Consider the following 13,626-nt stretch of genomic DNA (forward strand, 5'->3'; position numbering starts at 1 on the left):
CCATGTGTCAAGCTCGAGCACCAGAGAATCAAAATGACACACGACACTTCCGGTACAATTTACCAAAATTAAGGCTGACAAACTGGTCATAATGAAATCGCCTACAGGGAGGCCTAGGGTTAAAGAGTCTGAAAGAAAATCTAAATCTGGCCACAAGAATCGGGACATCCTAAAAAAAATTCTACATAGCCTACTATATAGTAGAAAGTATGCGATTCGGAACGCAACCCAAGAAGCGTTCATAAAGCTTTGATTTTGAAGGCTATAATGTAATCGTCTTCCGGCCTCGCGCTCGCCTTCTCCATCTCTTGCCTTGTTGCCCTCCCGTCACCTTCCCTGATAGCCAGGAAATATTCTCAAACGCTCACTTCACGCCCACTTGGTTGTTTCCGTGAAACACGCGCATGTTGTGTTTTTCATCCACAAACTGCCATCGAAGTCCCCAATACAACTTCACAGCAGAGTTGTCCTGGTGTATCTTCATCTCTAGAAGCAGCTTTTATTTATAAGCATGAATTATTAATTACTTTACATCCTGCAGTCAAATCCTGCCAGATATAGCTGCCATTTGCACTCTCATATTTCCAACACTGATTCCTTAATTAGGGCAGTGTAATGGCCTTGGGTGTGCTTTATTTATCTAGGCCTATATCGAAGACTATTATATTTCCAAACAAAAGCCTACAAACGCAGCATTGTTCCTATAGACAATATTCTTGGATTTGCAGAGATTATTTAAATGAGAAAAGATGGAATACCAAGGCTGATATTCAAGGAACAAAAGATCAAATGTTTATCATAAGAAAAAACAATAACTCCTTGGCTTAATCACTATATTGATAATAGAATCTAGTCCACAAGGACTTCAATAATATTTTTGATGGAGCTTTTAAAAACTGAACATGCAAAACCAAAGAGCAGTCTGGTTTCAATTATATCTGGTTCTTCTTGTTCATTGTTTATTGTCACTTTTTTATGACTTCTATATTACATTTAAAAAATAAATAAAATAAATAACCTTACCTTTAAAATACATGTGTAGTGATGGCAGAGCACTTAAGTAAGCCTGAATAATTTTACCATGACTCTCCATTAAGGGTACACCACATTTATAAAATAAAAAAGGAGGTCAAAAATTGCAGACAACTGACCCTGCAAAGCCTTCCGTGGGTATAAATAGCACATGGTTTCGATATTATTACAACATGAATTCTTCATGAGTTATTTTGTAATGAGGATTTTCTAGGACAAAAATGATTGGTCATTCTGTGGAGAAAGTATGCCGTCTGATAATAAAAAAAAAGACAAGTAATAAATTGAAAAAGGGAAGCTGTAGAGGACTTCCCTGAGGATTTCCACTATTCTTCCAACTCCTCTGTATATTCAAGACTCAAGTGATGAAACTGCAATTGTTAAGCCCTAACTTTCAATTTATTAAAACACAAAATAAATTGTGCAAAATACATAATAACAATTTGCTTTGCATCCGCATACAAAAGTGAACATAAAAGAGAACAAATTCCATCATCAGTTATAACAAATAAAACATTAGTTTTGAACATACTGTACAAAAAAAAACCTCTGGTATCAAAATACAGCATGTAGCCTATACTTAAAAAAATAAAAGTAATACTGACATCATTGCTTTCTACATGTGCAGATCCTTAATCCTGAATTAAATGTACAAAATTACTAGCACAAATATTACTGTAATTTCTTTTTTGACATCATTTTAAATCTATTATTTATGACAATGGAAGTTACTTTTGACCCTGACAATAAGACATAATCCTTCACCTGTTTGAATATTACTGAGCGACACCTCTTTGCAGGATAACAAACCTGAGGTGTTCAGTACCTTTTTCAACAAATGTTTAGCTCCCTAGCATCCCTTCTTCAACATTCTGTGTTAGTCTACTTCAAACCACGGACATTTAAATGTGGGCTCTTCTGAGTCAACACGAAGAAAACACCTTCGCAAACATTCGTCCCTTTAAAACGATTTGAATAAGTGAAAAAACTGCAGAGAGCGACTGCGATCCTTCAAACACATTCTTAAAATTGACATTTTTGCCCTCATCGTCTCACCACTGTCCTGAGGAGTCGCTGTCACTGCTTTACAGTGTCATGTGGCATTCGTACCTGATGATGAAATGGTGAGAGACGAGACAAAGAATGGGAGAACAACAGAGACCTTTAGAGAAAAATGTTAGAGTCATTGAGTGCTATTCTCCTGAGTGATTCTCCAGGTCTGTGATCAGCACATTTCCGTCTGACTCTGTGGACTGCGAGGTTTGCCGGTAATAAGCGCTGCCCAGAGTGGAAAGCCCCCGAAAACGTGAAGCGTTCCTCTTGTACACGAACCACATCGCTCCTGCCAGCAGGGCAAAGATCAGTACAGCCACCAGCACGGCAGCAGGGATGACACCATGATGTAAACCTGAAATACACAATACCATAGCTGGGATGTAGTCATGGTTTTGTTTTGTTTTCATGAATAAATACAGATATATCAAAGATTCTGTAAAGTATATACCCTTCTTAATCATATACTGTATCCTCACTGAGTGTCAAACACATGCTCATGCAGCTATAGGACACAAACGTGTGAGTCAGTGTAAATCAATCAAATTAAAGAGCACTTTACCGTTTAGTGGTTCCACTTCCACCTCAGTACTTATAACTGCAACAAAAAAAAAGAGAAAGAAACATACAGTGGTATTCAATATCACTATCAATATCATCATATCAACATTATAGCATTATTTGGATTCATATATCTGATCACCTGGTGACTTTTAGTCCTATTTCCACTCTATTTTGGCTCTGGTTTACCAACTCATGTGGGAGAAATTATCTTGTTAGCAGCTAAATGCTCCATTTTGTTCAACAGCTAGTTGCTAACTGTCCCTGCTGTTTGGTTTTGAGTAGGTGCTGTACAGTGGCTTTATCATAGCTGCTTTGCTGAAAAAACCGACATGAGCCACCAAAACTGTTTGGCTGCAAGACGGAATACCAAACATTGAGCTGCAAGATTCTGAGATGCTACGTCAATTTTTAGTGGAGAGTGTGCAAGTTAATATCCGTGGGTTCTCGACACCTTCAACATACAAGTAGTCATGTATTCAATTTTTAGTAAAATGTTGTAGGTACGACCACATTGTGGGTATGACCACTTTTAAGGAAAACCCTGTCCCAAATGAAGTAGATTTCTATAAGTTTAGTGAAAATGACTTGATCTTGTTTATATCACAGAAATGACTGTTGATTATTTGTCAATTTACCTTATTTATTTATCTATATTTAATCCTGCGGTCTTGTTACCTGGTTAAAAGGTAAACATTTTGTAAAACACAGCTAGGGAAGGTCAAATAATAACCCAATAGGTAAAATGAGTTCAATACAGGGCACAAAATAATCTTTCAAAAGCCCCCAATGTTTCCCAAACCTTGGCCCCCTCATCAAACTTACCTGAGGTGGTTTTGCAGACAAAGCCGAGGCGCTCTGTGCACTGGGACATGTGCCACACACCGTCAACCACCCTGGTAGTAACACAGGAATCCGCAGTCAGCAGCTTGGGGTCCGGGCCTTTGTTGGGCCAGTTGATGTAGTCCATAGGTGAACCATCCACCCAGGCCATAGAATCAGCTAAAAAAGCAGAAGCCACAATGTAAATTAAATAGGATTGCTGGGAATTGTGATCAACTAAGATGGGTCTCGGAGAGAGATAAAGATACTTACTGTCAATGTTGAAGTACATCCCCAACCACACGGTGTGGTGAAGGAAGCCCAACGACCACAACTGCTCCAGGACAAAACGACTCTCAATCTCACTCTCGATGGTCAGCATGTCTGAGGTATTGACTAGAAAGCACAACAAACTCACAATTAATGTACAGTTTCCTTCTTAAATTATTTAAAAAAAACAACGACAACAATAGAAGAGTAGCTACCCCCTCCCCTCTTTTATTTAATTCAATTTTATTTCTTTATGATTTTTTGTTTCATGTTGATTGTTTGTTTTTGTTTCTTGGAAGTGTGTATTTTGTTTTGTTTCGGATTGTGTGTGGTTGGGTGTGAGGGTGGGAGGTGGGTGGGGTGTGTGCGGGGTTAAAAAAGGGGAAAACATTTGTATTTCATTGGGCTGCAATTGTTTTGCAACTGTCACTTAATAAAAAAACCTTTGAAAGAATGTACAGTTTAAACGACAAGTGATCGCTAGTCTCGGTCTGTCATGTCATCACTGTGATGTTGCACGGCAACAAGCATAGGTCAACGGAGTGGTCAGGAACCTAACTAACCCCCTCTGAAAAAAACAACATCTACACTTAACACTTTGTTTTTTGTAAAGATTAAACACACACATGAGATATAGTGTGTTAACTAGTAAGCTTTAGAGATGCTAGTATGTGTATTTTGATCCCTATGAGAAGAGCAATGCACCAGTTTCCCCCTTCTTCCTGTCTTTCTGCCAAGCTAAGCTAACCGGTTGCTAGCTGTGGTTTCATATTTGATGGACAGACATCAGAGTGGTATTGATCCATTTATCTAACTCTATATCACCTCGAAATGTTTGTTTTTTAATATATTTCCTCAAAGTGAAAATAATAGGAAGAACTCCAACAAGAAATCTTTTCAAAGCCTAGATTCGTTAGAGCAGCTCCTGTATTTGAGCTGTAGGGGGAGTATGCAATCCATCCTGCAGATATGAGTGATAAAGCATATACCTACTGTATAGGTATATAATATGCTTAATATCATATATATCAGCAATTTTATCTCAGACTCAAAGTTCACCCAGTTCACCCACTCTGTTCATTTTACCATTCACAAACAAACTGGCCAACCATAAGGAGGAATATGGGCTTCTGTGTCTTGTCCAGGGACACTTAGACATATCAGTGGAAAACCACTCTACCTCCTGAGCCAGAAATATTCAGTACAAACTGTTAATACCTTTGAATTTTTATTTGATAACCTTGGGAACTCCTACCTTGCTGCCTGCAGTATTCTCTTGACTCTTCAAATGTAAGTTGCTGCACCACAGGCTCAAAGTTGTAACAGCCATGTCCAAATTTCACCCACGTGGAGGGACACATGAGCTCATACGAAACAAATGGTTTACTGCCTGTGAAAGAGAGAGAGCAGGAAAAAGACATGAGACAGCGAAACAGCTCAAGAGACGCAGTGTGGAGCGTAGAGATTGTTTTCCATTTTCACAGAAGTAGAAGCACTTACTCGGTGGGGGAATATGACACAAGGCTCCTGGGAGCGTTCGTTGACAGTCGGCTCTCCGCCAGTCTCCGCTCACATCCATGTACACACACTCTCCGATCACAAAATCGTCATCGTCGTCTGCCGGATCCCAGTGTGTGTACACCGTGTCACTGCCATCCGTCCACTGATAATTGATGCCGCTCTGTTAAGGAGCACAATCACGTCACGGTTTTGTCAGTCAAGTTGTGGGTGACATTCTGCCAGTTAGCACTTACTCATTTAGAATCCAAGAAACTGCAGCAGTGGATGTCAATGTGTCCATGCAAATAAGTTTGATTGCAAAAAGGTTGAGTTAATTCATGCCTCCACGATTTTTATTGCAATTGTAATCAATCTAATTTTAAATTATGTTTGTGAGAGGTTGGAAAAGGAGATATTGTGAACTGTGCATTTACTTTATATACTGTCACTGGTTCTGGGTGTTTGCCATATGCTGACGACGTATTTGATTGTATTTACCTTGTGCAGTGTACCTTTCATTTGCCGTAATTAAGTTTTAGTGAAGCCATCAAGAAATGTTCACGCTATCTCTCTTACAATCATTGATTCTTTATTGTACTTAACTGATCCCTACATTTATTTTTCTCATTTATAAAATCTAAAACTCTGATTAATTATACTTGTTTTAACTTTTTAACAAGGAAACAAAATGCTCCATGCTTTAGTTAAGGAAGGATATGTTTGTCAAGGGTAATCCATCTACTGAAACACCCAGGGCCGGTTTCACAGACATGGATTAAGCCTAGTCTTGGACTAAATGGAATTTTGAATGGAGATTGTCCATTGAAAGTACAATTTAGTCCAGAACTAGGCTTAATCCATGTCTGTGAAAACGGCCCCCAGTGTTCCATTGTAATGATCAAGCAGCATGATTGGAAGAGGCTACAGTTACCAAACTTTGACACAAATACTTCATTTTTTAATATTTAACTAGGTTGGTTACTGTAGTAATGAGTGTAATAATGATCTAAAAGAGCAGAAATACTGTAAGTGATGCATGAAGTGAACAATCAGGCAAGCTTAAAATGAAATAAAAGCGAGGCAGAGAGAGAATCAGCTCTCCTCTCAGTTCCTATATTCGTTTCTCTCCATGACTAAGACGTTCCAAGGGGACTCAGCAATGCTTGATTTCAAATGGTAAGGCTATCTGCTGGGAACATGCCTGTGGATAGAATATCTCTAAAGAGGCTATAGGGAAAAAAACCTAGAGACATGTGAGACAACTGAAACTAGCCCTTTACAGGCATTTATGTAAAACAAACTAAACATAGCACAGGTCTTTTAGGACCTATTTTTGCAATGCATTCCTAAATACTTTGGACCAGTGGGTACTCACCCTTATTAATAAGATATTGCTCTAACTGCAAGTTTCCTGTGTGTACCTAGGCTATTACTAAAAAATATATATCACATTTTCCATCTTGGAGGAGGTAATTAAGTGGTGTCAGTCGGTGCATCATGATAGGCCTACAGCAAAGCAACCTGACTGAATTCCATTTTACGATTTGTCTGGGATTATTTAAGTGTTCAGCTCTCTGAACTATTGACATACTGACATGCACAAAAGTAAAAATGTTATTAAAGGCACAGCATGCATGCAGATGAGTTTTATCAGCAATTCATGCTCAACAATCCGTATTAAAGGAATTGTTTATGGAAACGCGTTTTAGCTTTCTTCCTCAAGAGGTACATGAGAATACCACTGTCATATCCATATGAAGTTTCAGCCATTATATTGATAGCTAAGTGTAGCATAAAATAAAATAAAATAAAATAAAATAAAATAAAATAAAATAAAATAAAATAAAATAAAATAAAATAAAATAAAATAAAATAAAATAAAATAAAATAAAATAAAATAAAATAAAATAAAATAAAATAAAATAAAATAAAATAAAATAAAATAAAATAAAATAAAATTAAATTAAATTAAATAATTAAAATTACATTTAAATGACTGAGCCTCAGAAGTGATTTTGGGCAGGTGTTGAACCTTTGGGCAGAGTAAGGTTAGCTGTTTCCACCTGTTTTAGACTTTATGCTAAGCTAAGCTAACCAACGGTTGGCGGTAGCTTCATATTTAGTCTACAGTACAGACATAAGACTAGTATCAATCTTCTCTTCTGACTCTTGGTAAAAAAAACGTAAAAAAAAACTGATTAAGGTTATTTCCCAAAATTATAAACTATTTCCTCTAGGATAAACTGCAGAGACACACACAACACCGCCTCCCAAATGCCAAACATTTAGTAAACACACACAGGGCAGAGGTATACAATGCATATTGCATAAGAGGATACATACGTCTTGACTATACAGTCCAATCCAGTGGGGGACTGCCAATCTATTGACAAGGACAGTAAGGAAAGCCTGGTGGTAGGCATCTGTAACGCTCACTAGGTCTGAATCATTCTCTGTGCACGAATGCATCGCGTCGTACCAGCTCATGTTGCCCGACACAACCTTGTAGCTGCGACTCCTGTACTCAATATTGTCGGGGAGAGGATGGTGATAGGAGTGGGAAGGGGGTTTGGATATATCTGTAACACACGGCAAAACAGAGGAGTGTGGGAAGAAGGTAAGTACCAGTTGTTTGGGTCAGAAAGTGTATGTCAAGGTGGTAATGTTTGGAACATATGCAATTAATAGATGATTAAAAAGCTCACATTAAAAAAAATGGTTCAACCTTTTAAATGCTTATTCACTTTCTTGTTGAAGGTTAGCACATTGATACCACTGTCATCATGTGAGTCTTCTGAAATGACTACCAAGAAAGAGTTGCCTACAAAACCTGTTTCTTTTATTTTTTCTCTAAGATAATGTTTTGCTTTATTAGACAGTTTTGGAGAGACAGAGATGAAATGGGGCACAGAGGGGAATAACCACTTCACCACGAGCACCCCAAAACCTGTTGTTTTTACACTTTGTTTTGTGTTAAACTACAAGATATTGTATGATCGTGTTTGATGGTTAGAATTTTAGGGGGGACTTAGTTTCCTGGCTGTAGCTTTAATTTTACTGACAGATATGAGACTGTTGTGCGGTTAAACTTCCCTTAACTCTTCTAACTCTTGGCAAAGAAGTGAAGAAGCGCATTTAATGTTAACACACAAAGCTATCGATTCTATTTTTAATCATAAAATGAAATAAATGTGACCGACCAGTATCGCTGTAGCTGCAGTCAGCGAATTTCGTTAAAGATAAATGTATTTTGAACATGGCATTTCCCATACAAGTGGCCATTGTGTCTCTAAGGGTCATGTTCACTTTGCACTTTCCAGATGCATTATAGAGATTCTGGGGAAAGGGGCGAGCTACACTATCTCCCCAAATAATAATAATTTTTAGAAGCATCATTTCAAATGTTTGTCTCTGAATCAGACAGAAAGTGACCACCTTGAATAGCCGATATGGCTTACTGCATGGAGATGGTCATTCAGGTACAACGATACAATAAAGAGTAACTATGACCACATTAAAAGGAAATAAACAGGTTGAAATAGACCTGAAAATTCAACTTCAAGATAGAAAAGGTTGTTTTTATAAGTATTAAAAATAGAAATGTATGAGAGATCTCTCAGCATTAAGAAAACAAGAGTGGTCTGAGAGCCTAAGTTAAAGACAGATGTGCTGGAAAACAATCAATGAAAGACAAGACAGTAAGAGAATCAAAACAAAGATGAGGAAACTAAAGGGAATCTTACCTTGAGGTTTTTGACAAACAAAGCCATACCCGTTCTCGCTGCACCTCTCATCGTACCACTTCCCTGTCAGGTGGAAGTTGTGGTTGTTGGACAAAACAGTGCACAATGGCTCAGCAGCAAATCCAGTGAGCCACTCGTCCTCCTGGGAGTTTATAAAAACAGAAATACACACAAATCCAATTATCAAAAAGAAATGTATGCTTCTCTGCGCAGGTTTGCACATCTTCAGGCTGATGTGACACTTCAACCAATATTTGGTCTGTTTGCTCTGGTACACAATATTAATTAGTAGAGGAGTCATTTGGGCGTTCAAGGAAGTAGCATTTTTTATTTGTTGTCAGCCTAATAGACAATGTCAAGTGACATTGGATGTATACAAAACTCTCCTGGTTGAATTATCAATTGGACATTTCTCAGAAACAAAGTAAAAATATATAAGATAGAAGATATGGAAGATATCAGTAAAGGAAGACTTTCAGATTTTAAAGTGAACCATAAGAGACAACAAAATGTTATATTTCAAACAGTTAACAGTTTTGCATCAACCTTATGTTTTCACAGGAGCTTACAGTGACATAGATCTTTGGTTCGATTGGAGACCAGTTGGTGTAAGTGACTTGTTTCCCGTTGGCCCACTTCATGGTGTCTTCATCCCTGAGCCCGATCCACACACCTAAAGAGCTTCCCTGGAGCAACATGGTGATGTAGGCTGCCGAAATGATGACATGACAACATGAGAATTAAAAAATAAATAAATAAGCTTTTCTGAATGCCTACCAACATAGCCAGATAAAACCCCTAATAGCTTGATGGGGTATGTATTTGATATTTGCCATTCATCATATGGTTTTACAGTTCACTTTTCTTCTACCTTGTTCAATCTCGTCTTCTATAGCAACGAGCGAGCCTTCGAATGAGGAGCAGATGGACTGGGCATCATTCCAACTTTTTCCTTCCTTTAGACTACCAGGGAGGTGAAGCAGGAGACACTTTCAACACACACACACACACACACACACACACACACACACACACACACACACACACACACACACACAGAATCCAACACAAAACGTGAATATCAGGTTGTAAAAATGTCAAACATTATTTCCCCTATCCCTAGACCAGGAGTCGGTCAGTCAGTGTCAAAGTTCAAATCTGGCAAGGGGAATTTTCATTTTCCTCATCTCCTTACTCCCCCGTCCTGTCAACACTCTAAAAACCCGATAAAATGCCCCTCAAACTAGAGATAATTACTCTTTGTCCCAAACTATTATGTTTAAGTAGCCTACAGAAAATACAGATATTGCTACACTATTTTATATTCTGTTTCATATGCAGAACAATGATACAGTAGTCTCACAAAAGAATGCATGCGCTCCTATTCAGTGGGTCTTATCTGGTACGATAGTTATGAATGTCCATGTTATCAAGTCATTTTAGTATTTTTAACTATAGACAGGTGAAACTCGAAAAATTTGAATATCGTGCAAAAGTTCATTTATTTCAGTAATACAACTTAAAAGGTGAAAATAATATATTTTATAGACTCATTACAAGCAAAGTGAGATATTTCAAGCCTTTATTTGTTATAATTTTGATTATTATGGCTTACAGTTTATGAAAACCCCAAATTCAAAATCTTAGAAAATTTAAATTTGACATGAAATCAATAAAAAAGGGATTTTAAATACAGAAATGTCAGCCCTCTATAAAGTATAATCATCCATATGTACTCAGTACTTGGTCTGGGCCCCTTTTGCATTAATTCTTGACCCAATTATTATTAATTTTCCATGATATAATAATATAATATAATAGTATCACCTGTATCTTCTGAAAGTTGTTAGGAATATTTTGATTATTAATCTAAATTATTGTGGCCAGGATAATTGTGACATGAAATGTTGGTATTGTCCCATGTCTAGTTTGAATAATGCAGTAATTAACTTAAAAACATTTAGAATCACTCAATTATATAATGGAGGATCAGTTATTGTTGTTGCAAAATGCTCTGAGGTTGACTCAGCTTGAGCACACCAGCGGGGGGCTATTCTGAACTTTTCAACATAACTCAAACACAAACATCCTGCTTCATCCCCAGATGCAGACTTTGGGAAAGTTTTCAAACTGATTCTCAGGGAAGAATAAAGGGAAAGTGGGGCAACTTTTTGCAGTTTGCAACCAAACCAATAAATAAGTGGATATAGTCATTTAAAATGGTAAAACTCTATATTACATCTATAAACACTAGAAAATATAAAGACATTTTAAAGTGTTTGCTAATGTTCACTGCAATCATAACTTCTCCTGTAAAGATTGTATATTTCAATTTGTTAGTTGACATATAAACCCTTTATTAAATGTTTATATAATGCTTAAAAATGCTACATAAAGGGATTTAGGTCAAAATGTGACTTTTTGTGACCTTTTTTCTGAACTTGCATTGTAACATAATAAGAAATGTTTTAAAATAAAGCCAAACGCATGTATATTTGTAAACTGGGAAATACTTTTACAGGAATTTTACTTTTTCTTACAACTGATATGGTGAGAATTGTAGAAAGTTGTGGGTAATGCCACGATGATACATCCACATTTTTCTATAGTTTTTCTTATGTTACTTCAGTCCTTAATAGTTAACATAAGTCCTGCGGAGATAAGGCTTGCTGAATCAGTAACCTTTTTCACCATCATGTGTATATATGGGTATGTGTATTGTCTTACTGCACACGTGTTTTTGATTAGAATGTATTTATTTGATTTGTATTTGCTCCTATATTTCTTATGTCAAAGCACTTTTTAAACCATTGTTTTTAAAGGTGCTATACAAATAAAGCTATTATATTATTACTATAAGTTGGTGATTGGAGAGTTTGCATGTCCAACTCTGTGTCTGTACCTTGTGTCCAAAGTATAGCCATTGCTCCGGACATCCTCCAATATAGTGCGGCTCCCGGGGAGTCTCCACCACAGACACAGTCTTTCTCTTGCAAACATAACCGTGGACATCGCTGCACTTACTCGTCGACCATTTCCCTGCAACATACCAGGAAAAAAAACAAATTCAAGTGTGTGCAAGTACACATGGGTCAGAGCGTGTTTCTGCGATGTGCATACCTGTTGACGAGGACATGGTGACACACAACCCATTTCTCCTGGGGCCACCAGTGCCACTCTTCTCCGCCCAGTTATGAAACTCCACCTCCGTCTTGTCGCTCCACCTGCAAACAAACACACAAATACATCTAATGAACAGAAAGGCCCTGGCCAATGTCCTTGTCTCAATGAACATGTCAGTGGGTTTTCATGCATGCAAACTAAAGATGCTTTTCCACTAGTCACAGTCAATCAACCAATGTAGGAAACATCCTGGAAATATGGCATGGATGTTTGTTTTGTGTACTAATTTGAGGAATGTTACATTCTCCTCATTGGTGGACACCTTTCCCATATTTTCGTCTTATTCACACTTATTCTTATTACATAATCTAATCTGTATTCAGTATTATTTGCCTCCAAAATGATTTTGCCAGACTTCACTTGGTGGGCTATAACCTGCAACATTATATAATGTATTCTTGCTCATTTTGACACGTTTCAATGATTAAACCACTGAACCATGCTAGAATCCCACCATTTTGAATCTTCATGCAAGGAGTGCTTGACAATTGCTTTTGTGAAGCAGGTCCCTTGGGTGTAAACACCTCAATTATTCCTTACTCAAGATGTGAAACAATGTGTTGACTGCTCTAATTGTTAATCAGTGGCAGCACCAGGAAATGCTTAGCAAACTCCCAAGATACACACACACCTGACCTCCTCTCCGGGCTGCCTAATGGACAGGCCGATCCACCAGTCAGTTGGGCCCAGGGAGAGCTAGAGGAGACACAGCGACAAGAAAAACAGATGAAAAAAAGAAAATCTTCCTTAACTTTTACCCTGCTGCTTTGCAATCCAGTCCTCACTGGGCTGGGGGATCAACCTTTGAGAGCCTGTCTTATAGAGCATCCATTCAGGCACTCTCTTTGACCCATGCTTTCACCGCCTTGTTTTGTTTCCTTTATCCTCCTCTCAAGCCTCAACACCACAACGGACTTCATTCTAGTTTCACCCCCAAAAGGCCACTGCAGAAAATAAACAACCTTTTTCTTGCACTGCGGGTGTGTGGGCATGACAATGTTGATATGTGAGGTAAGTTTTTTTAGCTCGACGTGTGTCTGTAAACACTTGAGTTTGAGTGAGGAATGAGTAAGTCTATGGTGCCAACTGAAGACTGGACCTAATGGGCCATTCAATGACGAAGAGCATCTGTGATTAAAGGCCTACTTCACCGGTGGGAATATGAAGGTGTATTGAATTCTGAGATCCTATGTAGTATAAATGTGCAAAAAAAATAATAATTGGTTCATCCTAGCCTTGCCTAGCCACTGTCTAACCCTACATTTATCTTACTGTGATGTCACAGTAAGATAAATGTAGGGTTAGACAGTGAGACCATAAAACACTCTATCTGCCTTTTCTCAGGCTAGCATGAACCAATTTCAATTTTTTTTGCACATTTATAGGGGAGAACGGGGTAATTTGTCACATGGGTTGGATGTCACATTCGTTATATCTCGCCACCAGAGCACGCTAGCTCTGA

General features: G+C 37.9%; 1 protein-coding gene across 2 annotated transcripts in view; it reads right to left on the reverse strand.

Moving 5' to 3' along the window:
• Nucleotides 1-1,051: 1,051 nt before the first annotated feature.
• pla2r1 (phospholipase A2 receptor 1) overlaps nt 1,052-13,626 on the reverse strand; it is a 36,984-nt gene continuing 24,409 nt past the window's right edge. For both annotated transcript variants that reach the window (XM_080026840.1, XM_080026841.1), the window contains 13 exons: nt 12,796-12,860; nt 12,102-12,205; nt 11,884-12,020; nt 9,853-9,970; nt 9,551-9,690; nt 8,982-9,123; nt 7,582-7,817; nt 5,239-5,419; nt 4,994-5,128; nt 3,742-3,864; nt 3,472-3,648; nt 2,648-2,683; nt 1,052-2,440 (listed from right to left, as the gene is read on the reverse strand). In XM_080026840.1, coding sequence (XP_079882966.1) covers nt 2,226-2,440; nt 2,648-2,683; nt 3,472-3,648; nt 3,742-3,864; nt 4,994-5,128; nt 5,239-5,419; nt 7,582-7,817; nt 8,982-9,123; nt 9,551-9,690; nt 9,853-9,970; nt 11,884-12,020; nt 12,102-12,205; nt 12,796-12,860 — 1,809 coding nt within the window. In that variant the 3' untranslated portion in view covers nt 1,052-2,225. The remainder of the gene's footprint in view (nt 2,441-2,647; nt 2,684-3,471; nt 3,649-3,741; nt 3,865-4,993; nt 5,129-5,238; nt 5,420-7,581; nt 7,818-8,981; nt 9,124-9,550; nt 9,691-9,852; nt 9,971-11,883; nt 12,021-12,101; nt 12,206-12,795; nt 12,861-13,626) is intronic.

Source organism: Ammodytes marinus (genome assembly GCF_949987685.1).
Source record: "Ammodytes marinus genome assembly, chromosome: 1".
Classification (NCBI taxonomy): Eukaryota; Metazoa; Chordata; class Actinopteri; order Uranoscopiformes; family Ammodytidae; genus Ammodytes; species Ammodytes marinus.